The 12540-nt window shown below is 35.2% G+C and overlaps 2 protein-coding genes across 2 annotated transcripts; both read right to left on the bottom strand.

Annotated features, from left to right (window-relative positions):
• Nucleotides 1–1741: 1741 nt before the first annotated feature.
• Nucleotides 1742–7678, bottom strand: LOC143584609 (putative GTP-binding protein OBGC2). Its single transcript, XM_077066628.1, has 11 exons — nt 7497–7678; nt 6189–6664; nt 4883–4974; nt 4469–4549; nt 3494–3571; nt 3208–3408; nt 3025–3132; nt 2554–2628; nt 2294–2472; nt 2085–2193; nt 1742–1988 (listed from the first exon to the last, which is right to left on the bottom strand). Exons 1-10 carry the CDS (start codon nt 7610–7612, stop codon nt 2106–2108), a joined length of 1494 nt encoding a protein of 497 aa, XP_076922743.1. The 5' UTR covers nt 7613–7678; the 3' UTR covers nt 1742–1988; nt 2085–2105.
• Nucleotides 7679–7814: 136 nt separating this feature from the next.
• On the bottom strand, nt 7815–8470 carry LOC143583933 (uncharacterized). Its single transcript, XM_077066110.1, has 2 exons — nt 8042–8470; nt 7815–7841 (listed from the first exon to the last, which is right to left on the bottom strand). Exons 1-2 carry the CDS (start codon nt 8468–8470, stop codon nt 7815–7817), a joined length of 456 nt encoding a protein of 151 aa, XP_076922225.1.
• Between the last annotated feature and the right edge of the window lie 4070 nt (nt 8471–12540).

Here is a 12540-nt window from a genome sequence, read left to right as displayed (position 1 = left end):
TTGATTCCCTTGTCTACGGTTTAATAGGTAATTGGTCTAAAGTTGGAGATATTAAGGGGATCATTGATCGATTAAAAGACTAATTAATAAAGGAAGAATTACATCATCGATTAATGGTGTCATTAACATAGAATTCACCTAAGCTATTTACAAAATCATGCTTTATAGTCTCCCAAGATCATTAGACCATGAACCGGTTCCTGTTCCTATCCAGTGGGACCCATATCTGTTCATACACGATAAGCCCTCCCAATTCCACATATTTTTCCAAAATTCTTGAAGATCTTTAAACCATGTGTAGTGGGGCGCTTTCCCCACCTAAAATACACACCTCACCACCCCCCCCCCCCCCCGCCTTGGGTTGGGGGCTCCCACAAAGCGTTGGGTGAAGAGAGAATGGGCCAATTCTATTAGTTACATGCTTTAATTTTATTATTAAATAATAATAATAATAATAATAATAGGGTATTGATTGTGAGTGGCATTATCCACTACACCTTTTTTAGATATAATGCACATATAATGACATGACGTCACATGAAGCACAACGCCCCATAGGGGAATTATCCACTATATAAAATCTTATAAATTTATGAATGTAAGCTCACATGGTCCTGAGGTATTATCGCTCCCACAATATGCCTCCTTAATTTTTTTTGTTTAGAGTAGGGTTAAATAAGCAAATTTGATTCCATACTAGTCAATTTGTTTAGAGGTATTATCGCTCCCATCTTTTCTTTTGACATCTCCTCTTTTTTTTCAATTTTCTTTCCTTCCAAATCTCTCTAATTTAAAAAGATATAAATTCTTTTATTTTACTCATCATTTTCTTTCCTCTCCTCTCTTTTTCTTTCTTTTAATAAAACTCGGGAACACCCTTTTTATGTTTTCCTTCCTTTTCTTTTCTTAAATGAAACTCGGGAACACAACATATTTTTTCCATCCCTCATTTTCCTACCATTTCCTCCTTTAAATGAAACTCTGAAATACAAAGTTATTTATAGATGAGTATTCAACATTTTATCATGCAATCAAACAGTTGAATTAATAACAATCAATGTTGCAAAAATCGCTAGTTGGTGGTCGGGCGGTGGGGTGGGGACTATCGATTAATCGGGATTAGTCGAGATTAATTAGGATTAATCGGATCGAACTTTGATGTATATTTTTCAGTTTTATACATACACACACACATTTTTATATGTAATTTTCAGTTTTATACATACACAAATATATTTTGGCCGGAAATTGGCTGAAATCTCTCTAGAAACCACTAGTTTTTGCTGCAATCTTGCCGAAAATAGTTGATTTGGGTCGGAATCTCGCCAGAAACCATTGATTTTGGTCGGAATCTCACCGAAAATCGTCGATTTTGGCCGGATTTGACCGTTAAACGATTAATTGGCGACTAGCTCAAAATTAATCAGTGAAGTGGCATTTTTATATGTAATTTTCAGTTTTATACATACACAAATATATTTTGGCCGGAAATTGGCTGAAATCTCTCTAGAAACCACTAGTTTTTGCTGCAATCTTGCCGAAAATAGTTGATTTGGGTCGGAATCTCGCCGGAAACCACTGATTTTGGTCGGAATCTCACCGAAAATCGTCTATTTTGGCCGGATTTGACCGTTAACCGATTAATTGGCCGACTAGCCCAAAATTAATCAGTGAAGTGGGGACTAACGATTAATCGGGGATTAATCGGTGGCTGGTCAGGATTTTTGCAACACTGATAACAATTATCATGTATTTGGAATTCTAAAGACATTACATTTTCACAAATTAAGAAGTCAATACTCTTATACAACTAAACATATAAGCGTTTTACCAAGCATTTATAAAGCATTTTGCTTTGCATCCCCCGATTAGCTTTACATTAATGGCGTATATTCCCGTTTGAGCCCGGCCTGACCTGGACTGGTTCACTTATGGTCCAGCACCGGCTTTGATCTTGATAATCAAATAGTTGAGCCTGGATCATGCACCTATAATTCATAAACAATATTTATTTTACATAACTATGATTTATTCTAAAAATAATTGTATAAATCTAAAGTACAAAAATTATAACGGATACTAACATGATGAATTGTTCTTTATTGCTATTGGTAAAGTGCTTCTTCAGATTCCCGGCATTTTCGTAGGGCCGACCTAATTTCCCTTAGCAATTCACTAATATTTATGCATTTCCTACGAAAAGAAAAGAAAAAAGAGCAATTATTATATAAAAGTGATTTTTTATATATTAGAGGAAGAAATGTAATAGAATGAGATAGGGAAAGATTATTACAGGACACTAACGCCTACAACAGCAGCAGGCCGTGGATATTCATTGATTTCTTTTATCTTTTTATCGTCGGGTGAGGTTGAATTTGCAAGTTCCCTGTGATCAGATGAAGATTGAACTTCGGATTCTTCACTTCCAATTTTCTGTATTTCTTCGACCAAAAAAGAGAGCTTATCCATAGCCTGTAAACAATAATCCATTGTTTACGCTAAAACAATATACTTTAATAATAAGATTGTAGAATTTATATTATTATCACGTACCTCAGGTATATCGATTTTATTCAAAACCACCACATATGGCCTTTCAAGATATTCAGGATTGTACATCCTCAATTCCTGTAAATTTAACATCATATTTAATATCCACGTGTAAATGAAAAAACTGAAAAAGAATATATATATATATATATATATATATATATATATATATGCATATATCTACGTAGAAAGTTTTTGGCAAGAACAGAAAGAACAAAATAAATCATTCATTTTTTTCAGTTTTTTTTTAATACGAAGAATGACTGAAATACTTATTCAAACTCTACTAACATTTATAAAAGTATATAAACAAACCTCGTTTATTTATAAAACCTACACACGTGTAATCATGTGCAGGTATATTTCCTACACGTGTAGATAAACGTTTAAAAATGAAAAGAATATATATATATATATATATATATATATATATATATATGAACAGCACACACACATATGTATATATAAGCATACTTCTTTAACAGTTTTGTAATCATAAACGGGATCCTCAGCAGCAGCGTCAACAACATGAACCAACATTCGAGTTCTCCTCAAGTGCCTCAAGAAATTACGGCCCAGTCCCTGAGATTTAAAACACGATACAACTTTAGCTAATACTTTAAAAACAAAAACAAAAAATTGTAAATAACATGGTACCTTTCCTAAATGTGCCCCTTCAATAAGACCAGGCAGATCTGCTAATGTGGCTTCCGATGAGAATTTACCCGCCCCTAAACTAGGATCACCTTCAAGCCGTCCTAGGTTTGGCATTAATGTTGTAAACGGGTAATCAGCAATATCAGGTTTTGCAAGTGTTATGGCTGACAGTAGAGTTGACTTTCCCGCATTAGGAAGACCCTGAAATTGGACCATGTTAGTTACATTGTTACAAAAATATATGGAAAGACTAAATGTGCGCACATATATAAAATATGATACTTACAACAAGACCAACGTCTGCAACGACTCTTAGTATTAACTGCAAACTGACTTCCTCCCCAGGTTGACCAAGAACCAACACCTGCATTACTGGTATAACAGTTAAACTTCTTTACAAGCAAGGAGTTTTTAATGAAGGTAACTAATAGAAATAAATGTGATATATGTAAAATTTAATCGATTGAATTTAGAAGGAAGTTGGGACCAACATTGTATATGATATCACGTAATGTAAAAATCTCTTGCATGTTTATCATGTAGTGAAGGGAACAAATATGGCTCTACTTATTGTATATAGTTTTTTTCAAGAATTATTGCATAAATAAACTTCATTATCAAAAAGGTTGCAAAACCTTTTTTTTTTGCGGACGCACGCTATGTTATTTTTAAAATTTTAAACTTATTATATGCTTCAGCTTGAGGGGAGTGTAGGATAACCCAGTGTATGGCCCAAATGGGCCATATCATTTTTTAGTTCAGATTGTATCCCTCCTATACTTATATCCTTAAACATTCTTGTTTACAGATATTAAAGAAAATACACTTGTCGAGGTCTGTCTACAAGGTTCATGTCTAAAAGACTATCAAACCACATACACATATTATAACCAAATTATAAATGGAGATTGCATAAAATTATATTGTGAGCTAAGATAAACTTGGTGAACACGTAAGCCTATTAATAAACTAGATCAAATAAATAAAAATACATATTATTAACAGAAGATAACTAACAATCCGTCAAGCTATTATCATCAAGAAAGGAGAAAATAAGATTTACATGATAATCACATTCCTGAATTGGAAAACTAAGAAATAAGAGCTGACGATAAAACATTGTGCATTCTGAAAAAGCATATCGTTTAGTATTGTAGATCAAGCAGCACTTAAAGTAACAATAGTATCACCAGTGAGAATATACAAGACCTAGAACTAAATGTACAGAAAGAACAGAGTAAAACAAAAAAAAATATTTTACCTTATCATTTTCATCTGTCATAACATTTGATGTCATATTCATCTTCTTCTTTTTATGCTCAGGCATTTCCAACAAACTAATCTGCCACAAGCACAGGACACAAGGCCATTTACAAACCAACATAAGAGTTCAAAGCTCAAATTTCATAATGAATGTGTATCACTTTTAAGTCCCTTTTTCCAAGATCACTTGAGCATGTTCACTTTTGGTTTCATCACAAACTTAACAAGCATTTTTGGTTTTCAACCATTAAAAAATATGCACGTGTTTTTTTATTTGATAATCAAAAGATCATTCCTCTTGCAGGTTTTGTATGAATAAGCTCTAGATTGGCATGACTATATGACTGAAAAGAAACTTTGAGGATGAATAATTTACTCAAGATTTTACTCAAACTGAAGATGGAACACTCACCCCTCCTTGGCCACCCCTAGCAACAAGAATTTCATCACCATGTTGAGCTAGATCAGCTAGAAACTTGCCTCTTTTATGTTTTACAACAGTACCTATTAACAAATCAAATTATGATAAGATAATGAATAAAGGTCAGCATGGTCAAAGTTACCAACATGCTAGCTTTACACCATCATTTTAACCTAGTAACAATCAGATTACCTTAGATCAAAGTTTTCTAAAAGCTAGTTACCTTTTTATGAGTGAAAATACAAATAAAAAGACGGTTAATTCTAGGTGTGTGCATGAAACCGAAAAATCTGATCCGTAACCAAAATAACCAAACCCAAACAAAAATCGACGGTTTGGGCTTTATGTTTTCTTAAAAACCAAACTTTCGTTTTGGCTGTGGTTTCGCATGTAATTTAAACCAATAAAACCAAACTGAACTTATGGAATTTCAGTTTTAATTTTTAACTATAAATTTTAAATAATTTACAAGAATTTATTAAATAGTCATCATCATCATCATCGTACTCAGTATATCCCACCAATAGCAAAGCTATAGTAGGGTCTGAGGAGGGTAAGATGTAGACAGCCTTACCTCTACCCCATAAGGATAGAGAGGCTGCTTCCGGTGAGACCCCCGGCTCGATAGTAGTTTTGCATCAAGCCTTGGACATAAGGCACGTAGCACTCAATCATCGAGACACCGGCTGATCGGTGCATGTACCCTTGTCTTTCGGCTATCAACGCCACTGCATGATGCCTGATTAACCGTCCGTCACTTTTAACGTTATTTTCACGAGATTAGTAAAATAACGTCAAAATTAGTGCAATTTCACTTTTGCCCACCCGAGGGTTCACACATATATACATCATATGTGCGCACCGCAAGCAGGGCTAATTTATACTAATGAATTAATTATTTATTTTAGCCCTATGTGCGCACCGCAAGCAGGGCCTTATACTAATGAATTAATTTATTAAATAGTATTACCCCTATATTTTAGCCCAAATGTATACTAATGAATTAATTATTTATTTATTACCAAAAATATTTTGGCCCAAATTCTTTATTTTACTAAAAAAATTTTGGCCCAAAAATGTAATGCCCAAATGGTAAAACCAAAACCAAACGAACCCAAACCTAAAACTGAAAAAAACAAAACCAAACGGTTTTCAAAAACTCGAAACCGAACTTACAGTTTTTTGGTTCGGTTTGAGCCCAAAACCAACCTAAACCTACCCCTAGACTTAACCCAAACAGGAATCAACATAAAGCTGGTAAATTTGTCTGCAAATTCCATAATATAAAAGATCAAACCTAAAGGTACAGGAATACGCAACGTTGGTGCAGCTAAACCGTTTCTAAGTTGAGAATGCAAAACACCCATCGTATCAACATTCCCACCACGTTTCGCATTAAACCGAGTTTTCTTATGAAACTCCAATAACGAATCTTTCCCCTCATCTGCATAAATTACAACATCACCACCATGTCCACCCATTGGTAGAATAAGTGATCCATCAAAGTCTCTCTTATAGGAACTTCGTATCCTTTGTTTATATTTATCCTGCTTGGTCTGTGACTTCGAATTGGATTTTGAGTTATTCATACTAAGTGTAGCACCGTGGCCCCCATCTCCTGCACGAACGGTTATGATTGCTTGATCAAAATACTTGTGTGGTTCTCTGGTTAGACTTTCTAGGGTTGGAGAAGGGGCGTCTTTGGTCTTTGCAAGTCTACACTTCAATTTATGGTATTGAACATTATTGGGAATGCTTTTCTGTTGCTTCCAACTGCAGATAATAATAATTGGTTATCGAGCCTAAGTTTCAAATAAATACGTATATATAAATTAAAGAAAAACAACCAAAATGTCCATTTGAACGGTCAAAGTCAAGAAATTGTCCATTTGACCATCTTATTCCCAAAATGTCCACCCCTAAATCTCGTCAAATCGCCTGTTTTTAATCATTACTCGGCGGGATTTTTAGCCAACCAGATTCTGCCACTTGTCCAAAAAATCTAATCGAAAGCCAAAAAAACTCGTCGGAAGCCAACAAAAATCTCATCTTCCTAGGAGATAAATCTTGTCGGACGCCTAACAAATCCTGTCGGCTCCAACGATTCTGAATATAAAAACTATCGACCAGATGACGCACGGTAGAGTCTTGTTGTTTGAAAATCTCGTCAACTAATGATTACAAAGTGTGCAAGTAGACAAGATTGAGGGTGGACATTACGAGGAAAAAGCTAGTCGACATTTTGTTTACTTCGACGGGTCAAGTGGACATTTTGATCATTTCCTCATAAATTAATTAATAGATAATAAACATCCAATCTCAAGCCTAAAAAACCAACTCGCCAGCCAAGCTCGAGCGTTGGAAAAAGAGCTCTCTTAAGTCAAAGTCGAGCTCGGGTCGATAAAAGTCAACATTAAATTTCATTTATCAACTCAATTTAATCTCACTAACAAAACCCTAAAAACTTGCAATAATCCTAATTACGCATACACAAAGTCTAATTAACGTACAATTAGATTCCAGTAATGAAAATAATTCACGAACTTTATTTATGGGATATTGGTTGTTTCGTGTAGCATAAGGTAGAGAGAAAGTGAGTACATACCTGTGGTTGAGAGGAAGAAGACATTGAGAGAATGAGGTGTTTGATTTATGGGTAAATAATGAGATGCCGAGAAACGGTGACGACGGAGAACGAACGGAGACGGAAGAGGATATCATGTTACGTAGCCGGTGAATGACTACAACTTTACAACTTGTGGATAATCTCCCCCAAATGTTTTCAAATGTTATAATAATAATCTGATAGTTCGTTACGCGGGGTGTTTGGCTGAGCGTTTAAAACTTGTTTATTTAATTATTTACTTGTTGAAAAACAAAATGTGTTTGACAAAACTCCTTCAAAAGTTTAAATCCAAGGTTTTCAAAAGTTGTTTTTGTTTTTCAAAAACTAAAGACAGAATTACAAATTTTGTCCTTTAAAATAAGACGAATTACGGTTCGTGTCCTTTTCTAAGTTTCCTTGCAGGCGGTGTACTTTAAACTTTTTTTTCCTACGAGTTTTGTCCTTTACGCTAACTGGGTTAGAAAAAGTCAGTTAAATGCCCTCACGTGAGACGCATGTGAGAGCATTTCTGTCTTTTCGTCTACCTGCAACTTCTTCTTCCGGTGAGACAACGGCAGCGGCGGTTTCCGTGACGAGAACGACGGCGCAGGCGCTACTATACCTAACGAAGACACCTGCCTGCCGTTCGAAACGCTTCCGTCAACGCTTCCTCCGACGAACGATGACGTCATCGACTGAAACGACTCCGTTGCCGTTGCCGTTGTATCCGTAACAGATTTGTTCAACGAACAGTCCATAGACGCTGCAGTAGACTCCACCTGCATATTCTCTTCCGACTGTGAAGAAACAGAAGGCGCGTGAGGTCCACGGCGGAAGCGAGCGTGGCCGCTGCGGTTTAAAACGGTTACAGCTTGTTTGAAGGTAGGTGAGTCGGAGAAGTCGTGGTTGTTGAGGTGGAATATGCGGTTGAGGTGCTGAGCAGCAGTTTGGATTCCGACGAAATCAACCGCCATTGTTGCAGAAGCTGAAGTTTGAAGCTTATACAGATGAAAGAAGTTGAAGAGTGAAGAAGATTAGTGAGGTTTATACAGATGGAAAAGTCAAAAGGTGAGAGTTAGATCGGACGGTGGAGATGAGTTTGACTTTCTCGGAAAGACAAAAATGCCCTCACATGCGTCTCACGTGAGGGCATTTAACTGACTTTTTCTAACCCAGTTAGCGTAAAGGACAAAACTTGTAGGAAAAAAAAGTTTAAAGTACACCGCCTGCAAGGAAACTTAGAAAAGGACACGAACCGTAATTCGTCTTATTTTAAAGGACAAAATTTGTAATTCTGTCAAAACTAAATAAGCAAAAAAACAATTTTAAAAGCTCACCTAGACACCTCTAAAAGCTCATATTTAAACGTATTAATCCCAGTTTTCGTTCCATCATGTGTTACTTTAAGAGTTTTGCAATTGTGGCGGTACAACGACTGTTAAGTGGCAGTCAGTGGTATAATTTCCCAGGGATATGTCCAAGGCAAAATCTGAAGTAAAGGTGGCTCTGATTAAGACAACATATAATAGTTTGGCCCGATTAGGCAAAGGTGGAGGTGTTCTTCGGGTTCGTTTTTCGGGTCGGGTTCTTCGGGTTCTAAAGTCTTAAATCTAGACCTGAAACCCAACCCAAATTTCTCACGGTTTCTTCGGGTTCGGGTAATTTGGGTTTGGATTTATTCGGGTTGGATTAATCGGGTTTCGAGTATCCTAAGAAAAAAAAACTACATTGCTAAATTTAAATGCAACACATTCTTCTTTACTCATAATGTAAATAAACCAACAATAAAAGAAAAACAAACCGATAAAACATCATAAATAGAGTAAAATTTAATAAGTTCAACAATAATAAACAAGACCAAAATAATCGTCTTCACTATGGCGTGATTAGAGTATTGAATTATAATTGTTTTTAGTCATAAATTGAAACATTAATAAACAATAAACAAATGATTCATAATAGCTTGAATGAGAACAATCGATTTGGACTAAATTCTGATAACGTTAGCGGCTAAGGCTTAAACTATAATACCTAAAAATATATATGGTTTTAAAACTAAAAGTTTATTCGGGTTTTTCGGGTTAACCCGAAACCTAGAATTCGAACCCAAAAACCAACTCGAATTACTTTGGTTCGGTTCAGGTTAGCCTTTTCTCGGGTTCGGGTTTCTTAGGTCGGGTAAGTTCGGGAGAGTACGTGTTTTCTCTCGTTGAGTTTCGGGTTTCAGGTAAAAGTGACAACCCTAGGCAACAGGGCTCTCCAAATTAGAGAGTGTTGTGGCTAAAAACCAAAAGAAAGTCAGCGTTCTAAAAAATATATAACACATTAGTAGTTACTTATTCCTAAGATTGCTCTTAGCAACAAAAGTAAAAATTAACGTAACATTAAATGAATATTTAATATTAAGTTTCACAAGTGTTAAAGAGGTGTTTAAAAAAGCGGTTAGTGAGGAATGATTACTTAGTGACCAAATGCGTAGCATATACTTGTTTTCAGAGTTGTATATGCTAAGTAGTTAAAAAAGGGTTGTGCTGGGGACACCCCCTTACGGCGTATAGTGCTGTATGCCGCTTATTAAGGGGTGTTTGTGTTATATGGTGTACCCGATAGGCCGCGTATAGTGTTATAAGCGGCCTATAGGGTACGATATGACAACCTAGGATTGTTACAATCCTAGGTTGTCATATCGTACCCTATAGGCAGCGTATGCTTGAATAATTGAGCTCACCGGCTCCCCCTTTTCTTCTCTTTATTATATATACATATGTTAACATACACAAATAGATGCACACACAATTTACCATCAACTTGAAAATCAAAACCAAAAAAAATAAATGTGGTGGTTTGACAATATGTTTCCTGACAACGGGGAGGAGCCGGGATACGCGTCTAACGATCAGCCTAGCGCGTCGAGGTTATCTGATTTAAACCAGGTTTCATTGTATATTGGTATACTATAAATTTGTTAGTTTGTTTATAACTAAAATATGTTACCATTACGTTTGTCAGGAGTGTCAGCATTACGATAGTCGGGTTGAACATTCTTATGATCAGCCTAGCACGCCTGGGTTACCAAATCTGAACTAGGTAATATATGTTTAATATAAAGTCGTTATTTGATTGTTAACTAATATAGCTTACCATTATGTTTTCAGGAGTATTTCGCTTACGAGAGTCAACTTGAACAATTTTACGGTGAGCCAATGTACCAGTTACCTGTTGCGGGTCGGATTATGGAGGCCAGTCATCTTCTTCGTACCACGTACCAATAGAAGTTCCACCTTATAACTAGGGAAACGAACATGATTGAGATAATTATGATGTTGGGGGAACCCGCATGATGAAGATAATTATGATGATGATTATATACGCGAGCCGAAGGTTTAGTATAAAACAAAAACCGTAAGACACCATATGGTTTGTTTTAGTATTTATTATTATTATTATTATTATTATTATTATTTATAATATTTATTATTATTTAATTATCAAATGTATTATTATTACTATTTAATTATTATAATTATTATTATTTTATCTAATTATTATTATTTAATTGCTATTATTATTCAATTTTTATTCTTATTATTTGTATTATTATTATTATTACTCCATCCGTTCCTCTACAAATATCATGGTTTGAAAAACACAAACTTTAAGAAAATTTGAATGAATGCATTTTTTTTGTTTAACAAATGACAATAATACCTTAACATATATAAAATTATCAATTATGTAAAATGTAATCAAATTTATGTTGGCCCCACTTAAATTATACACTAACAACTTTTTATTCAAAGAAATTTTTTGGAGCCGCTTACCTTTTCATTTGCCGCCAAAACTATAGTGAGATTAACTATTGAATGTTTTTATAAGCAAACCTATTTACTCCATATATACATCCAAACAAAACTCAATATTTACAGTCAACTTTTTTTCATTGATAAAGCAACCATTTCAATTGTATACAACCTCATTTGATTGTTGGAGCATATATGTTAGAGTACTTCATTAAGCTTGCTTTCGTATTCATTTTCTTTATATTTAGTAATTAGTAGATATCCTTACCAACTCAAACACTAAACCCAACTTAACTAAATCCCAACGTCAAACCATATATGAGGCTTTATTGAAGCAAAGAATTGATGGGAAACTAAAATATGGATCTATATGAGATGTGGCATCACAATTCTCTGTATCTACCCGCGCACCGTAAGTCGTATTTGGCATTGAGCTAGATTTGAAGCCCTACATGCAGTGACGAAGCTTGGGCTTAGTCACGGGGGTGACCGAAGTCACGGACTCAAAAATTTTCGGGTCGACGATTTGGTTCGTGTTGGTGATTCGGGTCGGGTCGGATCAAACAATATAACATCTATATATCTAATATTTCTTATTCAAAAAATTGTTCTTACAAAAAAAAATTAACCAAAAAAGACTTAAAATATTCATGATAATGTGTAAGGAAGGGTGAGTAGGGATAAGCAAATTCAGTATTGGTACCGTTACCGGTACCGAAATCGGTACATATTTGGTACCGTCGGTACCTAACAGGTACCAAAGTTTTGAGTTTCGGCACCGGTATATCTCAAATTTTATCTTCAATACCGGTACCGAACCGAATATTTTGGTATCAGTATAGTACCGATCTCATCCATATGGGTTAATACCTAGAAGAAGAATTGCAAAGACCTAAAATATTTATAAAAACAAAAATCTTTTACTATTCGACTACTATTTTGTAACTTTTGTTTATAAATACCGTGAGATTTTGGAAAAAAAAACAAACGATGGGGTATTATATTTATATAAACAATATATACAAAATCAGTAGTGACCGGTAGCATTTTTGAAAAATACATCGGGGGTGGCCGCACTTAATACCTATAAGAATTTTCAAGAAAAATTGCGAAATTTACCCTAATAACAGAGAAAACGGCAGTGGCCGGGGCCACCCCCGGTCCCCATTGAGCTTCGCCCCTACCTACATGGACATGTGGTCGACGTGTCTTCAAGGAAACCATATTTAGTTAAACAAAAAAGG

Source organism: Bidens hawaiensis, unplaced genomic scaffold, assembly GCF_021521415.1.
Source record: "Bidens hawaiensis isolate Kalapana, Puna unplaced genomic scaffold, B.hawaiensis_p1.1 tig00001521_1, whole genome shotgun sequence".
Taxonomy (NCBI): domain Eukaryota; kingdom Viridiplantae; phylum Streptophyta; class Magnoliopsida; order Asterales; family Asteraceae; genus Bidens; species Bidens hawaiensis.
The sequence above is the reverse complement of the archived record's forward strand: the minus strand, read 5'-3'. Positions and strand labels throughout refer to the sequence as shown.

What these genes read in the sequence shown, in the direction of transcription:
- LOC143584609 (XM_077066628.1), bottom strand. Translation starts at nt 7,612, where the DNA reads ATGATATCCTCTTCCGTCTCCGTTCGTTCTCCGTCGTCACCGTTTCTC. An exon ending in GCGTATTCCTGTACCTTTAG is followed by an intron (nt 4,975 to 6,188) that starts GTTTGATCTTTT and finishes ATTTGTTAATAG; the next exon opens with GTACTGTTGTAAAACATAAA. An exon ending in ATTACAAAACTGTTAAAGAA is followed by an intron (nt 2,629 to 3,024) that starts GTATGCTTATAT and finishes TTAAATTTACAG; the next exon opens with GAATTGAGGATGTACAATCC.
- LOC143583933 (XM_077066110.1), bottom strand. Translation starts at nt 8,470, where the DNA reads ATGGCGGTTGATTTCGTCGGAATCCAAACTGCTGCTCAGCACCTCAAC. An exon ending in ACCGGAAGAAGAAGTTGCAG is followed by an intron (nt 7,842 to 8,041) that starts GTAGACGAAAAG and finishes TTCTGTCTTTAG; the next exon opens with TTTTTGAAAAACAAAAACAA.